At 53.1% G+C, this 23,762-nt stretch overlaps 1 protein-coding gene across 1 annotated transcript in view; it reads left to right on the plus strand.

Annotated features, from left to right (window-relative positions):
- The window catches only part of MYO10 (myosin X), a 194,376-nt gene that overhangs the window by 58,069 nt on the left and 112,545 nt on the right, over positions 1-23,762 (plus strand). Inside the window, exon 3 of the mRNA XM_072757215.1 lies at positions 20,305-20,463. Coding sequence (XP_072613316.1) covers positions 20,305-20,463 — 159 coding nt within the window. The remainder of the gene's footprint in view (positions 1-20,304; positions 20,464-23,762) is intronic.

The raw sequence follows: 23,762 nt of genomic DNA on the forward strand, positions 1-23,762 counted from the left end.
AATGATGTTGGGAGCAGTAGGCGGGGGCTTTGGCCGAGTCCAGTTTGGGAAAAGCTCCGTTATTTCTCAGAAATTAAGAGCACACGTTGAATCTTAATTTCTACAGTAAAGAAATGTCTCTTTGCTTAATAATATTCCCCAGCAGCAAGAGAAGCCATGGGGCAAATTAATGCCCATTAACAGGCCTTCATTTTAAGAAATGCTGACTCAGATGTTGTGTGTGTGTGTGTGTGTGTGTGTTTCTTTTGTTTGTTTTTTGTTTGTTTGTTTTTTGTGGTTGCCACTTTCATTTGGGTGCTTATCCGCATGAATCACCTAATAGCAGTCTTGTCTTTAGGATAGGAGTCCTCTACAAGTATCATTTGGGTGTTTTCCTATTTAAAAAAAAACAAAAACAAAACTTTAGAAGTGTGTTTGATTGTCTTTTTCTTGGCCTCTGCGTTCCGTGAGGGTGGAGGCCGTGTTAACTATGTTCCTCCGTGTCCCCCCAGCACCTCCCAGGATATCGCCACCTAATAGGCGTTCAGGAAATACTGAGTGGCTGAGGGAATGAAGACGGGCTGTGTTCTAGGCTGCATGCATTTCCTATCCTATCACAGCCAAAGGGACTCAGCTGTGTTGAGGGCAGTGATTTATCTTAAGTGGCCTGAAGAGGGGCATCTCAGAGATTAAATAGGACTCTGGTGACAGCAAAAGACAGCAGGACCCCAGCTCTCACCGCCGCCGACGGAGTAACTTTGGACAGTTACATAACGTGAACCATCCGTTGTCTCACCTGTGACGTGGCGATGGCGATACTCACCGATCAGGGTTTGAAGAGGGGGGTACTTGTGGTTAGTGATCTGTCGGCATCGTGTCTGTTAGCACCTGTCATGCATTAGGAAGTGTCCCAAGGCTGGCCCCGTTGCATAAGCATCTTCCCCACCTCTCAGTCCCAGCTGGCGGGTTACCACGCTGTCTGGCCATGCAGCTTCTCGTCCTGTTTTAGCTACTCTGACAGCAAAGAAGTGAGATGATGGTCGGCGTTGGCAGGTGGGGGTGGGACCTCTGCTCTTTCAGCATGACCAAAGTCCAGAAGAATTTTCTACGGTCATGGACTCTCTGGAGCCCGGCGTTCGCCTTCATGCTTGGGTGTGGGAAGGGAGGAAGAAAAGGGATCTGGGAGGTTCTAGAACAAACCGTCTCACACCCAGCAGTGACTGTCGCCCTTCAGCGCTTTCGTGATGGTTTTCGGTGTTGCGAAAAGCTTGGTGTGAACAAACCACCCAAATCCTCTTTGGTTTCATGACACTTAAAGATAGTAATGTTATAATTAGTTTCTCCAGGAGCTTGTGTTTCTGTTTGGCCTTGTTTTACTTTGAAAACAAAATCACCAGTCCAGTCCACACACGGTTTGCCATAGTCCGTCTGTTTTTGGTGTTTCTCATCAACCCGGCTGCCGTGGCGACGGGATGGTGGTTCCCAGGCCTTGGGACGCCGGCATCCAGAGATTCTAGACCAGCACCATTACCCTGTCTCTTATATGGTCAGGTAAGGGCATTGGGATAACTCTTGCCATTATTTTAAATCTAAAAGACATTTTTTTTTTTTAAGTGGGCTCTTTTCTGGGTGTGGACCTGAACACAGGGCTTGAACTCACGACCCTTAGATCAACTCCTGAGCTAAAGTCAGGAGACAGGCCTCACAATTTTAACACATCGAGAGTGGGGAAGATGTAATCTCAGAATAAAGGACAATTGTTTAAAGGGAAGAAATTAAGCTTTATGAAAACCTGGTTCCATTGTCTTCAATTTCTCACTTGGCTACTGAAAATCTGCAGCCCCAGGTATGTATGAATTTGGAAGTCCTGGGGCACCTGGGTGGCTCATTGGGTTGAACGTCTGCCTCTTGATCTCAGAGTCTAAGTTCAAGCCCCGTGTTGGGCTCCATGCTGGGCACGGAGCCTACTTAAAAAAAATATTAAGAAAATTAAAAAAAAAATTGGAAGTTCCTACTATAGTTGAATTCAACAATGGGAATCTTTTCCTAACAGAAAATGCAGTCCCTGCTCCTGGCTTATACCTCCTGGACCGGGTCTTCGGGAGAAAGCTGGGTCTGGAGTTGGCATTTTAAATTACTCTCATTCCTGTTGTTTAAAGATGAGGTTTGATTATTTTTATATGTCTAGTTAAGGCTTCAGTTATATGTTTTGGTGGGATCATTAACACAGTTATATTCCAAAAAAATACGTATCTGGAATCCCTCTGCTTCAGACAAGATCTTACTGGAAAGCCTACGGGTTGTACAGACTGTATAAGGAGGGGTGCGCCGAAGTGGCCCCTCCAGTTCTTAGCTGGGGTTTCCGTGAACCTCGGAGTTTTGCAGACCTTGATTTGAGGGCCCTTGAGAAGGAGCTGGTTGACGTAGCACGTGTTCTTGATGTTGCCGTGATCTTCACCTGACCTCACAGTCGCATGGACCCAGTTTGAAGGACAAAAATTAGAATACACAGTAGAACTTAGAATTAGTGGTCGGCTATAGGTTCTTTTGCTTCTCAAAAAAACACCCAGACATTCGGTTCTTGTGGATTAACCTAGTGAAAAGATCAACTGAGGTTTTTTTGCTTTTTTTTTTAAATTATTATTAAAGATTTTATTTATTCATGAGAGACACAGAGAGGCAGAGACACAAGCAGGCTCCCTGCATGGAGGTTGGTGTGGGACTTGAATCCGGGACCCTGGGGTCACATCGTGGGCCAAAGGCAAACCACTGAGCCCCCCAGAGACCCCTGGGCTTGGTCTTTAAACAGTCCCCTTATCATAATTCTTTTTATAACTGTGTATTTGTCCTTTTTGATTGTGGTTATAGAGAAAGTGAAGAGCCCATTAGGCCAGTTTCTGGAGAAAGTGTAGCGGGTCCATCGTGGCCCCTTGGACATCCCCTTTATTTTCAGGCATCACTGTTGTCTGCTCCCCTCACCTCACCTAGGGGTGCCCTGGAGATGAGAACAGACCGCATGGAAGGGAAAGGTCTGTGTGAAGGTGTGACGTGGGCCCGGCCGCATGGAATGCCGCTCCCGTGAGGTTTGTGAGGAGCTCAGGCCCAGCTGGTCCACCTTGAGTCCGAGCAGGCATTCTCCCATCAAAAAGAAGTGGCTAAAATTGTTTGGAAGCCAACTGCTTCCGGGTAGTAGGATTTGAAGGAGACGCGGGGGAAAATAAGACGGAGAAAGGCCCAGGGCTCCCCAGGCCAGCTGAGGGGAGGGGGCGGTGGGGAGGAAGGGAGTGGGCTCGGCCAGGTGTCCGGGGGTGGCTTAGGAAGGCCCACTTTCCCCTCTTGTGCATCTGTCATTCCTGTGTGTTGGGTTAGAGTGCTGCTAAGCACCGTGGGTTTGTATCTGAAGCTCTTATGTAACCCTGTAATTATTATTTATTGGTGTCCTCGCTCAGCCTGCCCAGCCTAACCTGTGCAAACCAGTTTTGAGGCTATTAACGAATTCAGGAGACCTACCAGCTTTTTGGTTGAGCATTAACATGCTGGTTTTCGTGTCGGCACTTTTCACCTCCTTTAAAAAACAAAATCTGCCTGTGATTTTACCCATCGCCGTGTGTCTGGTGCGTCAGACGAGAGTCCAGGTGCTCAGCATGGAGGCAGGTTGCTCATTTTAATTTGATGTGTGGCTATGGGCCAGCAAGGGTGACTTTCCAAAATACCTAAAAAGCCAAAAAATATTTAAAAAGTTAGATAAGGGAGTTTTTAGGACCTTATGCAAATGGATGGGACACCAGGTCTTGAGCCCCGGGAGCATCACACGTGCCAGCGGCGCCCAGGCTTGCGCTTCCACCACAGCCCGGCGTGTCTGCGGCAGGCCCTTTGGCAAGGACTGTGTGGCCCTGGTTTTCTCATTATGTATTTAGGATTAGAAGAGCCCCGCGCCCGAGCCCAGGGGCAGGCAGGCCGCACAGATCCAGATCGCCGCTCGCTGGTTAGCAGTGCTCGGAACAGCAGGCCTGGGCGTCTGCTCATATCACCGAAGTATCGGGGCTGCCGTGGGAGGTGGCTTCCCTGGTGGCTGTGGCCGCCTGCTGCCTGGGGCCCCGCGCCTCTCGTAGGGCATCTCCTGAGGGTGGCCTCAGGGTCACGGCCTGGGTGCCCCATCCCCTCCCCGGGATGTCTCTGCTCCTTGTCTCGCTGGTCTCCCTCTGCCCAGGCCCTGGCACCTGCCAGGTGTGGAGTCAGCATGTGCCGAGCAGGGGGGCTTCAGGCGACAGGCCGCCCGTCTCCGTCACACCTCGGAACAGGCCGCAGTCATCGAAGCGGCGACAGGTGTGCAGACAGGTCTCCCAAGGCGCGCGTTACGGGTGAGGGGCTCCGTGCTGGCGGCGGATGCTGAGGGCCTGGTCCCTCGGAAACCAGGGACATGCTCGCCCGCCGCGAACAGCACCCCCCCCCCAAGAAAAGACGAGGCTCTCGGCTTCCGAGATGGGGGGCTCTTCGTGTCCGTACAGATCCCGCGCTGACATGTGCCCGAGCAGCTAAAACAAAACCACCACCGAGGCCTCTGAGGGGCCCGAGCCTGGAACAATGAGACGGGGACGGAGAGAGCGCGGGCCTTGTTATCAGACACACGGAGAGGCCGGTTAGTGGAAACCAGTCTTCGAGAAGAGCGGGCATGGAAGTCACGCCTAGTGCTGGAGGGTTCCAGTGGGACGTGCTTTGTGGGCGCCCACGGTCCTCCCGGCGGTCCCCAGCCGCAGCGGCTCCTCCGCTCGGAGGGCTGTGCGGCTCCCTGACGCAGCCGTGCCTTCTACCTTGGAGAAGGTGGGAAGATCCCCGCTCTTCAAATGGGAACTGGCCTCCGGCTCTGCTGTGCCGGGCTCGCCCAGGCATAATTTAAAAGGTATTTGGAGGGGGCACCCTCCCCCTGGGGGGCCCAGCAGGTGAGCGTGTGCCTTCAGGGCAGGGTGTGACCTCGGGGTCCCGGGATCGAGTCCCACGTCGGGCTCCCCGCAGGGACCCTGCTTCTCCCTGTGCCTGTGTCTCTGCCTCTCTCTTTGTCTCTCATGAATAAATAAATAAAATCTTTAAAAAAAAAAAAGGGACCTGGAGAGAGGCAAAGTTCGGTGTCAGTACAAGGTAAAGACATTTTAAGCTGTTTTTCTAAAATCCGGAAAACCCATCTGACTGCTGGGTCCTAGCCTGCTTCCCAGAATTGTTTGCATTGTTAATAAATTTGTCCTGACCTTTTGTACAGAAATACTGTCTCCATTTTAATAGGCTTAGCTCGACCCACACGGTGATCACCTGTAATATCTCAGTGCCTCTGACACACGGTGAAAAGACTTCCAGCTGAATTCACTTGAGAACGGGCATTGTTTCCGAATGGACTTTTCTCTGAGTCTGTCTTCAGGGTTATGTGAGCAGCTTCTACACCTTTTAAGTCTCTTCTTTTTTATTTCCTCAGATACCCTTCCCTGTGTTGAATCTTGTTTTCCGCCCCCATACATTCTTTTTAATTCTATTTGTAGCAGCAGGCATTTTTTTTAACAGAATAAAAATCTTAATTTTTATTTTTTTACATTTCTTTCTATTTAAATTTGACTTGTCACCATATAGTATAACCCCCAGTGCTCATCCCGTCAAGTGCCCCCTCACTGCCTGTCACCCAGTCACCCCAGCCCCCCGCCCACCTCCCCTTCTGCAGCCCTTTGTGTGTTTCCCAGAGTTAGGAGTCGCTCATGGTTTGTCTCCCTAATTTTTCTCAGTTCCCCTCCTTTCCCCTATAATCCCTTTCACTATTTCTTATATCCCCGTATGAGTGAGACCATGTGATTGTCCTTCTCCGATGGACTGACTTCACTCGGCATCATCCCCTCCAGTTCCACCCACGTCGAAGCACATGGTGGGGATCCGTCCTTTCTGATGGCTGAGTCATATTCCATCGTATACACAGACCACATTTCTTTATCCTTTCTTCTTTCGATGGACCCCGAGGCCCCTTCCACAGCTGGCAGCCAGACACTTCAAATAAGGGCTCGTATGCAGCTTCTCCTCGTGCTGCATTGGCCTCAATAGCACCTCCTCTGAAGACAGGTAAACATTTTCAGTATTTGATTTCGGTCCCAGCGTGTGGGTAGCTGCTCTGTTCCTGGGGGTGGTCGGTACTAAAGCATTTTTCACGAGGGCTCGAAAGAACAGAAGGAAGGTCACGTGTTGCTGGTGAGCCGTGACGCCAAGTCTCAGGGGACAGGTGTGCGGGAGCCCTTCTGCGTGAGGCTGTCACGCGGCGATGAGAGCGGAAAACCGTCGGCAGGAGCCTGGCCAGGGGCGCCCAGGCCTTGCTGCGCTGTGTCCACTCCGTTCCTCTCTTACCTGGCTGCCTCCCTCCTGTGCTCTTCCTCCCTTGTGCACTGGCCTTGCGGGTAAAACACGCAGAGAGCCTCTTGAGGACCGTGAGGAAGGGGCTTGCGGAGGAGGGGGCGCGGCGGTAGAGGGGGCCTGAGTGCAGGTCCTCCGGGAGGTGTGGGAGGTGAGGGGCTTGCCCAAGCACTGAAGCTGGTGCCGGCCCTCCGGACCCCCTCGTAGCTTTTCTGCGGCCCGACAGGGACTCCTAAGCCAGCCCAGCACACGTCCCGAAGCGGGCGGTGGTTCCCAGGCGTGCGGGTAGCGTGCTGGGCTGTCGCCGGCCAGGGCTGAGCGCGGGCTCCGGCTGGGCTCGGGGGAGCCCACCGTCTCCGGTGCCCTGAGCCGACCCCCCTCGTGCCCCGTGCCACTGCCCTCTTGCCGATCGCCCCAACCCGGTTTACCGATCCCACCCCACACCTCCACCCAGTCACAGCCACCGCGAGGGGCCCCGGGGCTCGTCCATGGTTCTGCTGGTGGCTCCTCACCCTCGGGCTGGAGGTTGAGCACCCCCAGCTCTAGCCTCAGCCTGGCACCCATCCTGGGTCCTCCACGCTGGCCTGGCCCCTCCTTTGGGTGCTGCACGGGGCTCTGCACTCTAACAAGGTGTTTGGGGAAACTCGGTTCAAAAAGCAAGGTAACCGGTCACCTGATGGCATCAGTCCGTGGAGCATGTGGCTCTTGACCACAGGGTTGAGTTCAAGCAACCATGTTGGGTGTCGAGATGACTCGAGAGTCTATAATAAGTGGGGACGCCTGGGTGGCTCCGTGGTTGAGCGCCTGCCTTCAGCCCAGGGTGTGACCCTGGGGTCCTGGGATCGAGTCCCACATCGGGCTCCCTGCATGGAGCCTGCTTCTCCCTCTGCCTGTGTCCCTGCCTCTCTCTCTGTTTCTCATGGATAAATAAAATCTTTTTTTTAAAAAAAAAGGTAATTCAGAATTCTGTAGTTCTCTGCAAAGTGTAGGAGTTTCTGGAAGCTCTGCTTTTGCCCCATTTCTGCCTGCGTCAATGCCGTATTTGAGGGATCAGTTGAACAAAGCGCCCCACTGCTTGGTTCATCAGCATTCACAGCCGTCACAGACCCACGGGAGATACCGCGCAGTCGGAAGTTGTATGGAACGATCTCTCGACCTATTTCTTAAACGCTCAGTTAACTGTATTTAATGACTTTTGGGGGCTTTATTAAGTATTTATCAGTAGTGTGTCTACTAATTACAGACAGATCTCTCCCAGTCTTAAAATATTCCCATGGATTAAAGAAAATCTCTTGTTCTCAGTTATCTCACGGGCAGAGAAATTGGAGCTCTTGCGTGGCCCCCTCCGCCGGTCCTCCCGTGGCAGGTGCGTGGAGAGTAAGGCCGTTGGGGAGATTAGAAGGGAGGCCCACAGCAGTGGGCATCGCCCCGCGGTTATGAATACCCACCGTTCTCTGCCACCTGTCCCCTGCTGTCAGGGACCGCGCGTGCAGAATGGGAAGTGGTCGGTGATGCCGCGGCCTCGTGCCCGGGCAGCATCAGGGCAGCAGCACCTTGTGCAGATTCGCCCTCGGAGGAGATGCCGGCCTCGATTATTATGAACCCTGATGCTCGTGGCAGTTTCCCCCCGCTAACCTGGGCCTGTCTTTGGGTTGTGGTTAACGCTTAGGGTGCGGTGTTTTGAGATGTCTCATCTGAGATAACGGTGAACACACCGATGTCAAGAACAGGCCTCTTGTGTCTGCTCTTTAGTGGAGAACATGCACCTGCAGCGGAAGGAGCCCGCACGCGCTTTTGCAGCGGCCGGTTGACCTTGTCACCAAGCGCGTCAGGTGCTTCTGAGCGTTTATTCTGAGACGGGGCTGTACTAAGTGCCTTACGTGGCTTCGCTCCTAGCGACGGCAGGAGGCAAGCCTCTTGCTTTCTCATTTCTAGTTCTAGAAACTGAGGCACGGGGTGGGAGGGCCTCGTTCTCAAGGCTGCGCAGCCCTCATCGGATGTGCCAGGGATGTGAGCGGGCATTAGAGCCGGGATCCCTGGGATGCCAGAGACGGTGATCCCGGTCGTGCTGACTTGTCACAAGGACCGGATGTTCTACTGATGACGTGCGTGATTACCCGTGACTTCTTAAGCTTCTAAGTCTTCTGCCTAAGCCCCCGGTGCAGCTGTGGGTGCCTGTATCGGCGTGCTTGGACCACACGGCGGATGCCCGTGCTCGGTGCAGCCCAGTGTCTTCCAGCCAGAGGCGTGAGGGTATTTGCAAACGTGTGGGGTCCTGTCCTGTGGTCACTAAAACAGCCCGGATGCATTGAGGGCCCTAAATACCCGCCCGTGAAGAATGGTGGAGCCCTCTCCCGTCCGAATGCCACGAGTGCACTTTGCCTTGGACTGAGCACTCGGGAGAGGCCCCCGGGTAGTGTGGCAGGGTTTTTACACAAGTAGCGTAAGGCCAGGAAGGGTTGGGTTGGTGGCAAGATGGTGGACACGTCCCAAGGGAAGAGCCTCTTGTCAGCAGGGGCATGAGAAGGGCACACCCAGAGTACAAGTAACGCAGGGGCAGCCACCCGGCTGGCCCGACGTGAGGGGCCATGGGCACCCTCAGCCCGATCCTCTTAGCTCCCCCGTCACCCTCTCCCTGCTCCTGGCCTCTCCTCCCCAGGCTGCCTGGGGTGTGCGTCGTGTCTGTGGTCAGCCCTGGGCTTCTGGGCTTTACAGGGCGGGTCTGCTGGTCATGGGCAGGCTGGCCTTCCTCCTCCTAAAAGTGCTGGTTTTGCCCCATTTCTGCTCATGGCTTCATCACGCCCCTCTGGTCCCTGCCTTGTAATCAGCGGAGCAGCGGTCAGCAGGGTGTGGGGGGGCTCCGGGGTGGGAGGTGGGCTCGGCGTGCAGCCAGGGGGAGGCCCGTGCCGTGCCTCCCTGTGCACCTTCTGGGCCAAGTACCTGATTCAAGTACTTGATAAAAACAAAAACCCCACCATCAGCTTTACTGAGATATAATTTACACCCCATAGATTTACCCATTTAAGGTGCACAGTTCAGTTTTTAGTATATTCGCCGAGTTGTGCAGTCATCACCATGGTCCGTTTTAGAACATTTTTATCACCTCTCATGGATGCCTCGGAGCTGTGGGCAGCCACCCCAGCCGCCCCACCACGGGCCCTGGCAACCCCCCATCTGCAGTCTTTGACTTGCTCTGGACGTCTGGCATAAAAGGCGTCCTAGAACACGGGCCCTTCACCCCTTCACTTGCTCTCAGGTTCCGCGTGTCGTAGCGTGCCTCGGGACTCCGGCCCCTTGTTCTGGGTGCTCTCCCACCGTTAGTCATACACGTGTGCCCCGTGGCGTTCATCCCGTCCTCTGTTGGTGGGCATTTGGGTTGCTCCCCCTTTCGGACTAAGAGAAGTCATGCTGCTGTGAACATTCGTGTTCAGCCTTTTGCGTGGACACGGTTTGGTCTCACTTGGGTATATACCTAGGAGCGGAATTGCTGGCATCGGTGCTAACTTGGGGGAGCTCACACTCCTCTCCAGGGCAGGTGCGTCATTTGAGTTCCCTCTGGCAGCGGATTCACTCCCGTCCTCCTAATGGCGGCGTCTGTACCAGCTGTCGAGACGGTAAGATAGCACTACGTTATTTTAAAATATGGACAGTGATAAAAATAAGGTGGATTGATTCATTCTTAATGCAGATCTTGAGAGGCAGTTGACTGCTCTGGGTTTGACGCAGCTTCTCCGGGCGTTCAGAGGTCCACAGGTAGGAGGCCGTCCCTTGGTGCACGTCCATCATCGCGTTCTTCATCGGTTTCCGTCGGCTCAGTCATGTGCGTGGGATTGCGCGGTTTCTGCTTTCGGCCTTCTCCACGACCTTTGCCCCTGGAAAGCCGTTGGTGGCTGACACCTGAGAGCCTGTGGGTGTGAGAGTTTGTGTGGACGTAGGAGGGGGACGTGAGGCTTTTGTGTGTCCAGTCTGCGTCCGGGAGGAGCTGCTGCTCTCTGATGGGAATAGTGACCATCTGGTGGCGATGGTGACAGTGTAGGGGCCCCTTTGTCTTTATGATTTTTTTTTTTAATATTTTATTTACTCATGAGAGACACAGAGAGAGGCAGAGACCCAGGCAGAGGGAGATAAGCAGGCTCCACGTGGGAGCCCGGACTCGATCCCAGGGCCTTGGGGTCACGCCCTGGGCCGAAGGCAGACGCTCAACCACTGAGCCCCCAGGGCGTCCGGTCTTTATGTTTTGACTCTGTCACATTCTGAGGGATTTGCAGAGATGCAAGCTTCTGATAAGGATTTCCCTCAGCAGGAAGGAAGGCCCTCCTGATGCCCTCTGGGAACGCTGCGGGGAGGAGGATGCTGCTGACAACAGCGTGGCCGGCCGTGTTTACCCTCATGCCCGTGTTTACCCTCATGTCCGTGGCCCTCAGGATGCAGATTTCAACCCGATTCCCATAAGTTTCTAAACCTCAGGTAGTCTGGCTCTTAGGTATTCGGGCCAGATTTCCCACAGAGGGTGTGCAGGGCTTTTATATCCTTCGGGTTCATAGAGCTTGGTGGAGAAACAAGTCCTTGTTGGCACTTTTTGGGGAAAGACACAGGAGCGGGAGAAGCGGGCTCCCCGCGGGGAGCCTGATGCGGGACTCGATCCCAGGACCCCGGGGTCATGCCGTGAGCCCAAGGCAGACGCTCCACCTGGCGTCCCCTAAATACACTTCTTTTGAAGAGACCTTTGCCCCATTCACCTAGTGATCTATTAGTTTTTCCAGTTGACAATCTTTCAGGCCTTCTGCCTCCTTTTCATCTTCCCAGTATTTCTAGTCGTTTGCTGCTGTTTCTAGAGATTTCCCTGGCAGAGCCGTGGGGTTGGCATGCAGGGGAGGTGTGGGAGCTTGTTACTCCGCGCTCCGGCCTGTGGTGCTTTGTCTCTGGCTTTTCCTTATCTGGGGGCGTGTTTCCTCCTAGTTCTTTTACCCCCGGTTTGAGCCCTGCGGCTCTCGTGCGCCTGTGTAGACGTTCAGCCACAGTGACTTCTGGCTTCGATGCGGAATCATCCCGGTTCTGCTTCCTCACTGGACCACATACTTTGAGTCTTTTGTCTTCTACTTGACACTGGGGCATGAGCGGCTGCAAGAAACCTGGAGCTTGGGATCCCTGGGTGGCGCAGTGGTTTGGCGCCTGCCTTTGGCCCAGGGCACGATCCTGGAGATCCGGGATCGAATCCCACGTCGGGCTCCCAGTGCGTGGAGCCTGCTTCTCCCTCTGCCTATGTCTCTGCCTCTCTCTCTCACTGTGTTCCTATCATAAATAAATAAAAATTAAAAAAAAAAAAAAAAAGAAACCTGGAGCTTAAAGCTGGGACTCATAAGAGTGTTTCCGCTGTTTCTGGACTTGGGGACGGGCGCGTGCTTGGCTCAAATAGGCCTTTTTCATTTCACTTAAGAGCAGCCAAGGGCTTGCTGTCATCCGGCCGAGGCCGCTGCAGAGCAGCCAGTAAAGGACAGGTGTGGATTTCCGGCTCGGGCTTCGGGGCTGGGCTGGGGTGATCGAGGGGCGCCCGCCCAGTGATCTCAGCTCTGTGGCGGGGCAGCTGGCGTGTAAGCAGCCACCCGCGCCGGGCATTTGGCCAGGCAGCGAAGGCTCGGGGTTCCCGGGACGTGCCACCTGGGTCCTCACGACGGCCGCCGTTCGAGGACGGCCGCACAGCCCCCCGACGGCGGTGGCATCGCGATTTGGTGCGGCCCCCCCTTCCGGCCCCGTGCGGCTCCCCTTCCCGGCAGCGGTTCCCAGGACGTCGGCACTTCCAGCGTCCTCGTGGCGTGGCGCGGGGCAGGAGAGATTCTGGCCGAGGGGCTGCACGAAGAAGGGCACCCGGGCCGAGCTGGGCAGGGCGGGGTGGGGGGAGGCCTGGACAAGGGCGACCTGCAGGAGCCCAGGGCAGGTGACTGGGCAAGGGACACAGGACGGGTGGGCGGGAGGAACACCTCGGCCGGCGTGCTGGGACAGGTGGCAGGGGCCCCTCGGGAAACACGCTGCAGGGAAGCCACACTGAGATGATTCCTCACCTGGAGGTGACCGGGAGCAGAGAGCCGCCGTCGGTGCGCGGCCAGTGAGGCTGCTGGTAGCACGGCCACCAGCCCAACGCCGGGGTCCTTGCCGCGCACCGGGACCTGCGCCGAGTCCTTCCTGCACATCGTCTTGCTGCCATCTCCCTGCCCCGCGAGTGCAGGTGTGATGACCCTAACCCCACAGTGGGGAGCTGAGGGCGACACGCGCAGCAGCTGGAGGCTCACGTTGCTTGGCCGCTGGGCAGCACGGGGGCTTCAGAGCCACCACCGTCCACGCTGTTCAGACTTGAGTGGTGTTTCCCTAGAAAGATCCTAGTTGATCCCATTTGGGGAAACCTCAGCCCAAGAAACCAGAATCTCACCTCTGAAAATTTCTTCCAGTTCAAAGTTACCAGTGCCAAGGAAATTTGTCTTTAGAAAAGACAAATTGTCTGGGGGAAAATACTTTTTTAATCATTAAACTCAATTCAGCATCAAAAAACATTCCTCGGACTCTGATTTGAGAATGATCAGGTTTGTGCCGTGGGACACGGGGGGCAGAAGCACTAACCAGAGCGCAGTGGTGGGGGTCAGATGAAGACTGCGAGGTGCCGGGGGAGGAAGGCGAGAGCAGATGAAGTCCGGGCGATGTTGGTCATCCAGGGTGGGCTTGGGAAGGAGACGGGGCCGGCAGCGGGCGGGGGCTTTAGACCGACTCAGGCTTCAAGCTTGGGAGCTGGTGATGAGGGTATCATCCCTGAGAGAGGGGGAGGATGGGGGGAGGCACGGGGTAGGATGTGGAGGTCCAGTGTGTGTGTGTGGGGGGGGGGGTAAAGATGCTTCTGAAACGCCAAGTTGGTTTGCAGTTACGGGCATGGAGGTCGGACACCGGAGTTCAGGTTCATGCTTCAGGGTCCAGGCTTCCGACTCAGAAGAGACGGATCAGAAAGGAGCCCTTGAACTTAGGACGAGGGCCAGGGCCTTAGGACCGGGAATGAGCAACCTCCGAAGTGAAGACTGGTGAACCAGTTGTCCCAGGCGCAGGGAGCCCGGAATCGGGGCCGTTGGGCTGTTACCCACCCGAGCCTCTTGCTTGGTGCTTTCTCTGGACTGAAGCTTAGCCCGCTCAGTCCCAGTAGGTGGGAGGAGAAGCTCTTACTCCTTCCAAAGGCCGGTGACTCTGGGGGCGGGGGCACTGTGTCATTTGTTAGTTTGCACAAGTAGCTCTACGACAGTCATTTTTTAAAATTAATTGAATCAGTTATTCATAGCCAGGTATGTTCAGTGATAGTGATTTTGATTGGACTGGATTTTTTTTTTTTTAAGGCTAGAAATGTTTTGAAACTTGAGAAAATGGGAAAGGTAGAAAAGTATAAACAAAGAAACCTCTACATGCATGTGGTCCGTTATTGGAGTTCTGGTATATTTTCTTCCAGACTTTTTTAAAAATTATTTATTATTTATTTTTTAAAAGATTTTATTTATTTATTCCTGAGAGACGCAGAGAGAGGCAGAGACACAGGCAGAGGGAAAAGCAGGCTCCCTGCAGGGAGCCCGATGTGGGACTCGATCCCAGGACCCTGGGGTCACGACCTGAGCCGAGGCAGACACTCAACCGCTGAGCCACCCAGGCGTCCCAGGTTTTTGTGTGTGTGTGTTTAAGATTTTTATTTGTTTACTCCTGACAAAACACACAGAGAGAGGCCTTCCAGGCTTTTCACATGCATTTTTTAAATGTTTATAATTAAACTTTTTGTCTTGAGATCGTTGTAGTTCTACATGCATTTGAGCAATAATACAGAAGGATTCCATATACCCTTTACCTGCTTTTTCTCAGTGATGACATCTCGCACATCTCAAGCACAATATCACAGCCAGGGTCTTGACACAGAACGGAGACACAGAGCCTTTCCATCATCCCTGGGATCCAGCATGTGGCCCCTTGAAAGCACCTCCATTACCCTCTCACCCCCACGAGCTTCTCAACTTCTGGGAAAACCACCAACCTGCCCTCCATTCTCTATAATTTTGTCATTTCAAGAATCTTATATACATGGGATCATACCCCGTATAACCTTCTGGGAGTGGCTTCTTCAGCTTTTGCTTTTTAGACACAGCGCCGCTATAAATGCGTGTGTGCACATTTTTGTGCGAACGCAAGTTTTCATCTAGGTAGAATGAGTGCTCAAGAGTGTAGTTGCTGGTGTGTATCTGTGTGCACACAGTTACTGGGGTGTGTATCTGTGTGTGTGCATTTGAAAAATTAAACATGTTATTATACTATGTGCATAGTATAATTTTATCATGATTTAGCATAACTGTGATGACAAAATACTTGCATCGTGCTTTTTCTTGACCCTGGATTCTTTAAGGTGCAAAGACGGCCTTAATGCCTTGTGATGTACACGAGAGAGCTTTGCAAGGTGCTTCCTAACACAGCTGGAGCAATGAGATTTTCTTCATGCAGATTTTCCTAAAATCTTTTTTGAATAAAACAGTAGAATAGTCTAACATTTCTCTGCTCCGTCATCTTTCTGTGGTCTCCTGAGGGGGCAGCAGAAACAGGCCAAGGCAGATGTTCGGCGAAGTAGGCCGCGTCCTCTTAGACGGCTTATGCCGGGGACATAGGTCGGCACGGAGAGCCTCGAGTCAGTGGGGCTGGCCGTGGGGAGGCCCGTCTTTGGTTCCCGTGACTGGTTTCATGACTCAGCCGCGTGGGGGGACGCAGAAGCCTGAACCTCTGTCTTGGCTCATACTTGCAGTCGTGAATTCATGAGCCAATAAACGAACGAAAGAAGGAAATTAAATTAAGAGAGGCACCCGCCAGGAGCGATGAAAACCTGACGTTTTCAATCCCTTTGCACAGGTCTGGCTGGCCTTGTCTGGGTTTTCTCTGGATTCAACACTGCTCCTCAACGTACAGGTTCCAGTTGTCCTAAAAAAACGTAGAACCAACCATCTGCTGATTCCCCCCCTTTGCTGACTCCCGGCATGCAGCTAGTCTCCGGGCTCGTGCCCGGGCTCCTGTGTGTGCAAAGACAATTGGTGTATTTCCTTTTAGAACCTTCTTCATTCTTCCTTGTGTTTTGCCCCTCCTCGTGGGATTAGGCATCTTTTGTTTGGCCCCCATTGGTGCCAATCACTGTGGCTCTTCCCTCCATCATTTTCTTTAGCCTCAGTGATAGTTCTGAGTTCTTGTTCTTCCCATTCCTATCTTGTAGGTGGAAGAAAAGCGGGGGCCAGAGCAGGTGTAAGTACCGTGCTCATTTTTCCTAAGCTCTCAGAAGCGTAGATCTAGGAGAAATGAACCCAGCCAGATCTGCCTCCGGTACTCTGAGGCCGTGCTGTGGTCATCACCCCCCCACCCCCCCGCCACTACCTCTCCATATACATTATGCCCATTTGGAGAGCCAGGACCGTTTGTTCCGTGTTTGTTGAGTCTGTATCGTGGGCCAAGACTGGCCCCGGAGAACCGGGTAGGCATGCCTCTTGCCCTCGCAGAACTTTTGAACCACAGTTGGCAACACGTAATGGGTGTGAAATCAGTTCAGAGGCTCACAGCCAGCATTTAAAAGAAGCCGGAGAGAAAATATTGAGATGCGTCAAACGTTGTGACAGGTGTTTTCTGAAACTGTGTGCATGGTGGTTTACGGTATAAAACATTTCTAACTGTGCGTTGTGGTCAAATGAGTTGAAAGAGACTGGCCTGGGGTCCCAGAGTGGCGGACCTGGACGTGATTTTCACACAAGATGACAGATTAGATGAGTGATTACAGGCTGTCCTGGGAGCTGGGAAGACCATACACACAACAGAATGAGGAGGAGGAGGCCGGCACCGTGTCCTTCGCCACACTGGCGTCTCCTGAGAGGACAACCTCGGGGCCGAGACCTCAAGGGAGAGTCGCAATGCGTGTGGCCCGGAAGGAGCTGGACCTTCGTATCTGACCGTAATTCCAGGACGGTGGAAAATAGTAAGGCGGCTATGAGCAAACCCCAATGCCTAGACATCATCCTGGTCCTCGCCACCGTCACCCTCTTAACTTAGGTCAAATAAGGAGGAACCAGAAACCAAATTGCAGAGTATTGTCATGCCGATCTTTGGTTAACCTCTCTTCTATGTTTTTATTTCTTTGTTTCTAAAATATTTTTATACTTCATGAAAGGTCCTGTTTATAGACATCAGCTTGTCCACATCATTTCTTCCCCTAGTGTCGACGCAGACCTCTGGTTGGTTGGCCTTTCTAGACCGCGGCATCTCAACATGGCACTCTTGACATTTAAACTGAACGATTCAGTGCTGTTTTGCCACATTTCTGGCCTTTGGTGACCTGATGCCAGTAGCACCCGTCTCCTTCCCCCGGTTCTGACGACCAGAAATGTTTACAGACGTTGCCACGGGTCCCGGGGGCGGAGGAGGCAGGTGCTGAGTGGAGAACTACTCTCGCAGGAATTCTAGGATACAGTGAGAGGAGGTGGCCCAGACCGAGGATACCCTCCATCGCATCCATCCATCAAGGGAGGACGTGCTAGGGTTCCTTTCTTTTTCCTTTCTCTTTAATTGGAAAAGTCAAATGTTATGACTGGGGCTTCCAATGACTTGTAGTAAGAGAAATCTTGTGTATAGATTATAGAACCCTGTGTCATAGAGCCTCTTGCCCCCACGTGGTGGGAGCGTCCTTGCAGTGTAGGCGCTGTCCTAAGCTTAAAAGTAAAAGTGGGTTGACAGTGGCTCAGCTATTTTTTTTTTTAATCTAATTAATTGGCTCCATTCCTTTAGATTTTTCCTGCAGAAGTGAACCCAGCGTTAGACAAGCCTTCCGAGTAGTTTTTCCGACACTCTTGGTTTCCTTGGTTCTGCTCCCGTGCCTAATCCGGTCTGGTCTTGTGACCGGTGGCGTGTATTTCTGTAACAGGAGCTATTTGTTCTGAGGCTGCATTTTCTCTAAATTGATTTCCTGTCTATTAATCTTCCATATTTTCCCCCACTTCTCAACCTTACCGCCTTTCTCCTAGTACACGCTCCATTCAGGGAACTCCACGTACTCTGAGTTGGGTTTTTACGGAATACGTTTTGTTACTGTATTTTGGCTGCTGTTCCCCCCAAAAAAATTCCTGTAAAAAGAATTCCATTCTTTAAACCTAGCGTTTTCCTGCTATTTGGAAATAATCTCGTGTAAGTAATACCCTGTTAATTGTTGCACATACCAATGACTTTTTTTTTTTTTTTTACATACCAATGACTTTTGACGCTTCAAGGGACTTGCCTGAAAAATTCTTGAATAAGACCGTGGGTCTCATTAATCCTTTGAAATCTTTCTAAATTAAATCAGGTGCTCATTCAGCCAGCCCGCATCAACACGCTGCTGCAGGGGGCTGGATCCACGCCTTCCCCCGTAGGGTCTCTACTGCGTTGTTACCTGACGGCGAGGCTGGCCTCATTCCTCCTAGAAAGTAACGTCTCTCGGCACTTAGTCCGTTTACCCACATTTATGTTCGCAAACATTAATCACCATCTGTGATCGGTGTTTACTTGTGTATTTGGTTTTGTTTCCTTCCTCTCGTTGGAATGTAAGCTCTATTCCCAGTGCGCAGGCCACGCCAGTAAATACTTGGTTGAATGAACGGGTTTCCTTAGTTTATGAGACCCCCCCCCCCCTTCCTTAGCACCTGCCATGTGCCACACACCATTCGGAAGATCCTCACCCGTGTCAGCCCGGCTCTGAAGGGGTGGCCACCCCGGCCTTGCCTTCGCCAACACATTCTCTCTACTCTTCTCCTTCTCTGGAGATAATTAGTGTTTTGAGCAGCTGCTGGCCTCCGTCTTGGCATCGTGTTTTTATTGTTTTTGTTCACAGTCTCTTGTTTACGTGACCCTTATCTTCCGTCATGGTTCTGCGTCCTTGAGGGTGTGGGAAGGATGGGTTCCAGTTCTCTGGGTTTCCCACCCCTAGGATGGGCACGTGCCCACGTTTGGCACACCGCGTGCCCCTGCAGACCTGAGGCCAGGTGTGTGAAGGTGGGGAGCTGTGTGGTGTGTAGCCGTTTCCTCCAGTGCCCTTGTGCTCCGCTCTGGCTCAGTCGGTTGGGCGTCTGCCTTGGGTTCGGGTCAGGGTCTTGGGGTCCCTGGATCGAGCGCCACGTTGGGCCCTCTGCTCAGCGGGGAGTCTGCTTGTCGCTCTGCCTGTCACCCCGCTCATGTGCACTCACATGTGCACTCTCTCAAATAATTAAGTCTTAAAAAAATAAAGAAAAGAAAACCTGCCTGGATTAGCATTGTTGGCATGTAGCAAGCTGGGGAAGAGTAGAGAATTTTAGCTGTTCCCTTCTGGGCCTTTCCAGATGCCCCAGGACAACTCCGAGCCTTGGTCTGAATCCCTCCCTTTAATTTTCTTCCATGGGGTCTGAGTTAGTGTGGAGGGTCAGTGTCCAAAACATGCGTCCACACTCTTGAATGTTCCCGAGGGTTGTTTTCTTGAATGCTGATCCTTGGCCATGGCCCGCCCCTCCGTGCACTCCCTGGGCAGCGCCCCGGCCTGTCCTGCCCTCTGGGTGCCTACGTGGCGGGGCTGGCTGTCTGGCGGGAGGTGGGCCGCTGCGGCCGGCGCGTGTCCTGCGGGAGGTCTGGGCCCCAGGAAGCAGCTGGGGACAGCGGCCGGCCTTGACAGGACATGGTCAGGTGTCCGCCCTCGCCTGGAGCAGTTTCTCAGGACTGGTTTCTACCAACTCTTGTGGTTCCTGTGGCAGAGATGCCACGGCTGAAGTCTTATTTTTTTCCTCTAGAAACATAAAACATGCCATTTCTCATGGCTTCTGAAAACCATCGGATTGGTACTTTTGCTTTTCTTAGTGGGTCATTCTCGTTTGCAATAACATGCTATTTGTTGCCACGTAGGCAACCGGTCAACGTGTAAAAATAGACTTCCCCAGTCAGGAAGTCCTGCAGATAGTCTCCGAAAGTCATTCTGCGTCTGCGCGCGAGTGAAGTGTGTGCGCATGCAAACGCGGTACATCTTTCACGTCGTTTAGGCCCCTGCCTTTTCTACCTTCGTGTTTTTTAGGGATGAATGTCACAAAAGTATAAAACGAATAACTGGAGTAGACGCCGCCAGATGATTGTTACGTACACGTGTTTGTAGGTGAAGTTGGCCAACTTTTGATCAATAGGTGGAGCTGACTTAATACACTTAATCCCGCACCAAGTCAGCAGTGGTAGAGAAGCGTGGAGTAGATTGTGGAAATGCGTGTGAATTCAGGGCTCAGTCCCCTCCCATCCGAGCTCTGGCTTGTGCGTGCCACCGCACGTGTGCAGCACGTATCCGTGATGCTTGGAATTTTAAGGAAGACAGCTGTCAAGGACACCAACCGATTTTAGTCCAAGAAGGGGTTTAAGGACATTTTTAAAATACTCCTGTGATGATGTGTTCCAGCCTCTAAGCAAATACGTGTTTGAACAAATCCGACTGCGTGGGGAATTTATGTGACACTTGCATTGAAGAGCGGTTATCATGAAGTCTTGAAATACATCGTGTGAGCCCATGTGAGATGTTACACAGTGAAGCCAAAGTACTTTCGAAAACTTTGGTTAGGCGGGTTCTCCACCCTTACGGATTGATAGCGATTGGAGAAACATGCAGAGCAGTGAAGCGTAAGTTTATGATTTGAGCGATTCCCAGGGGGTGGCTGCTGCGGGAACCGCTGTCGTCTATTAGCGGTTGTCCTATGATAGCTTCCTTTAGAAGGAGATGGTGGCGCAGAGAATGCGGAGGTTCTCTGCGGTGCGCTTTCTAGTGCCGACTCAGGGTCTTGTCGCGGAAACTGTACTGAGATCGTACTTCAAAGTGGGGAAACGTCCGGGGACACTGTTCGTTGCTGACCACTAAACAGTGGGATTCCTTCTGCCCGCCAGGTATTCACTTACAAGCAGAGCACGATCACGCAGCAGAAGGTGACCGCTATGCACCCCACGACCGAGGAGGGCGTAGATGACATGGCCACGTTGACGGAACTCCACGGGGGCTCCATCATGCATAACTTACACCAGCGATACAAGAGGGATCAAATATACGTAAGTTCTGCTTTGATTCTCTCTAAATATCCCTCGTGTGATTGAATGTGAAGTTTTGTTTTCAACGAGTGTTTCCTGCCCTTTGAAACCGTCCACTTAATCTAAGTAGAACTGTGTTTTCAGGTGTTCAGCCAAATTAGAAACGTGGTCCAGTGAATCGTGTTCTTGTGTGTGTTGCCCTGATTTTATTAGAAGGAACTGCTTTATGCGTGGAAGGGTGATCTGACCCCTTGTGAGTGCCTCTGTCTTGGAAGGTTCTCTTTCACGAAGAAGTCACCGGAGTGCTTGTCTTTCTCAGCTAAGGGCCAGGTGGAAAATGTGGATTTGCAAATAATAGTACCTCAAGCTCCAACTTTTCTCTCCTTTTCTTGATGTTTCTCCTTTTATGGATTTCTCACATTTTTTTTTTTCTGGCCCTGGAGCCCCTCCAGGGGAATATTTGGATTCAGGGAACCCATCTTTCTTACTTGCAGGGTTGCTGTTTTGAAGGGAGACATGTCCATAAAAAAGCAGGCATGCACATGCTTCAACTTTTGTGAAATGTGACTATATCTGTATTATAGATGTAATATTTAGAAATAATTAAAAAATCATTTCTATAATACGTCATTACTTTTTGGCATTAAAGTGCATACTTGAATTTATCTGTCAAGATTGCCCGGCGGATTTTATCTCTTTCATCTGCCTGCTTCCAAGTCCTCATAGTAAAGGGGTCAACTGCTTACCTATATTTTTTTCTTGTCAGGTTCAAACATATAGGTTTAAAAAAAAAAAAAACCAAAATGTTGATACTGTGAAAACTCTTGATCTTTCAGTAATTTTTGTCCTTCAGCAGTTATGCTGAATTTTGCCAATGCACTGGTGATCCTGATGGGTCATGTCCACCTTTGCCGCAAGCTAGTAGATGCTCACGGAAACTCAAGGCCTGCTTGGTATTCTTGTGTCTCCAGTTTATTGACCTTAGACCGGAAGAGGAGAGCTGGGAAATGAGAAATCAGTTGTTTGCGGGTTTACTGCTTAAATTTTCTCTGCTCTTTACACTGTGAAAGTGTCATTTTTGCCAGCTTGACCTAATGCTCGCCACATGTTTCCAAGCAGCCCTATGGAGAGAAACGCAGAGGGATTCCAGTCCTCTGCCGGCCGAGCCTCCTTACAGGGTCTTTAGATTACCGGATTTCCCGTATGTTCTTCAGGGGAGGCAGCCTCCGTACGTATTTAGGAAGAAGCGGCCGTCTCTTGCGTGTTGTGCGTGTACTGGCAAAGCTCTGCTGTCTTCCCCGTCAGAAACGCCAGGGTGACCCGGGAACTCCCTGCTCCCCGCGGGGGGGCCGGCAGCGGGTCCCGGTTACTGTACCTGTGTGTGCGGTGGTGTTCGATGCTGCCTTGGTTTACACAGCAGTATCCTCGCTCAGTTTGCCAAGGACTTATTTTGTCTTTCTTGAGCCAAGGACATTCCCAGGGCCCCTGGCAGCTGTGTAAGAAATGTCTGTAAAACAAAGCCCGTGCATATCAGAAATACCGTTGTAGTTGATGATAAAATGTGAAGCTGAGTTTAAAATTTCTTCATCAGTAGGTGTCTCGTTGGTGAGGATTTCAGGACTCGCCCTCTTCCGTCTTTAGGTGCAAGTTCTTACTCTACATTTATTAGTCAGGGAAATGTCAGTCCCATTAAAGGAGGGAAAAAATGACCCAAGCACAGCCTTTTAAAAGTTTTTTTCAAAAAAATGAAAGTAAAAGTTCTCTTCTGGGGCACCTGGGTGGCCCAGTGGTTGAGCACATACCTTGGGCCCAGGGCGTGATCCCAAGGTCCCGGGATCGAGTCCCACGTCGGGCTCCCTGCATGGAGCCTGCTTCTCCCTCTGCCTGTGTCTCTGCCTCTCTCTGTGTCTCTCATGAATAAATAGATAAAATCTTTAAAAAAAAATGTTTTTCTCTCCCTCTTTTCGTGATGACGTTAAACCTGAGAGCTAAGCTGCCCAATAGAGCCTATGAATACCGCCTTGTTTCTTCCCCTGGAATGAAGGTCTTTTTCCTCCCCTTTGAGGGAAGAACATAGGATCCTGCACCTCCGGGTGCAGGTCGGCTCGGTACGAGGCCCTTCTGCGCCCCCTCTGAGGCGCGGGCGAGGTGTCCCGCGGCCGCCCCTTGGTCATCCGTCCCCGCCGTCGGGCGCGGCCCCTGCGGACAGAGGCCCCGCTGTGGGCAGAGCCGCGGCCGCGCTGCCCTCCCGCTCCGAGCCCGCCTGCCCAGATCTGTGAAGGGGGACACAACGCCGCTTGCACGGAAGGTGCCGGGTCCGGTTTCCGCCGCGGGCACCAGACATCGCCGCGGCCCGTGACCGTAGCAGCTTAAGAGGCCCGCTGCCGCCCCGGCTCCGTGGCCGCGCCCGCCCCCTGCGCACCGTGGAAGCACTGTCTGGGGCCGGGGCCCACCCGTGCCCTTGGAGGCCGGAGGTCCCGTCGTCTGGCGGGCGGGCCGCGGGCTGTTGGCAGGTCCCTGCCTCCGGCCCTCAGAGCCAGCAGCGGGGACCGGGGCTCTCGCCGTGGGTCTCTCCTCCTGCCCCGTCGTCCCCTCTGCCGCCAGGATGTCCCCCCGCGGTCGGGTGGGGCCCGCCGGGCGGGGTACGGGTCTGTCCAGGGCCTCCGGCCACGGTCACATCCCCAGAGCTCCCCACGGCCCGGTCTCGGCGTCTGCGGACTGAACACGGGTGTCCGGGGGCGCCCTGCGCCCCCCCCCCCGCCCCTGAGGCGGCCCCCGCGGGCCTCCCCCGACGCCCCGGCTCCCGCAGCATTGGGTGTGTGGGCGGGAAGCAGGTTGCTGCGAGAAGGCCCGGCCCGGCAGGAAGGCTGCTGGCCTGTGTGAGGCCCCGGCGCTCTTCTCCCTGGGGACCGGCCTTCCCGGACCCCACGAGCCGTCCCCTGCCGTCCCCAGCCGTGAACGGGGACACAGCCAGGAAGCGCTAAAGCGCTCGAGGAGACCGACCCGAGTTGAGCAGCCCTCTCCGCGCGCCCGCTCCTGGGCTCTGCGTCAGGAGCCTGTCGGTGTTTTCATGTATGTTTTCTAGGAGGGACGGGGCGTCCCTGACTGGGCTGTTCTCGAAGCAGGTGGCGGGCAAAGGCTTCTGGGACCTTTGCAGCTCTCCCCGCGTCCTCCTCGTCTGCACCCAGGTCTGTAGGAAGCTCCGCCGGGAACTTGTCCTGAGTCCTCGAGGGCAGAACTGGGGGCCTTCTCTGTCCGTGTGACGGCCTGCGTGGCCCCGGCCCCGCCGCAGGTCCTTCTGGGATCAGACCCTGGTGAGA

Source organism: Vulpes vulpes, chromosome 4 (genome assembly GCF_048418805.1).
Source record: "Vulpes vulpes isolate BD-2025 chromosome 4, VulVul3, whole genome shotgun sequence".
NCBI classification, from domain to species: Eukaryota; Metazoa; Chordata; class Mammalia; order Carnivora; family Canidae; genus Vulpes; species Vulpes vulpes.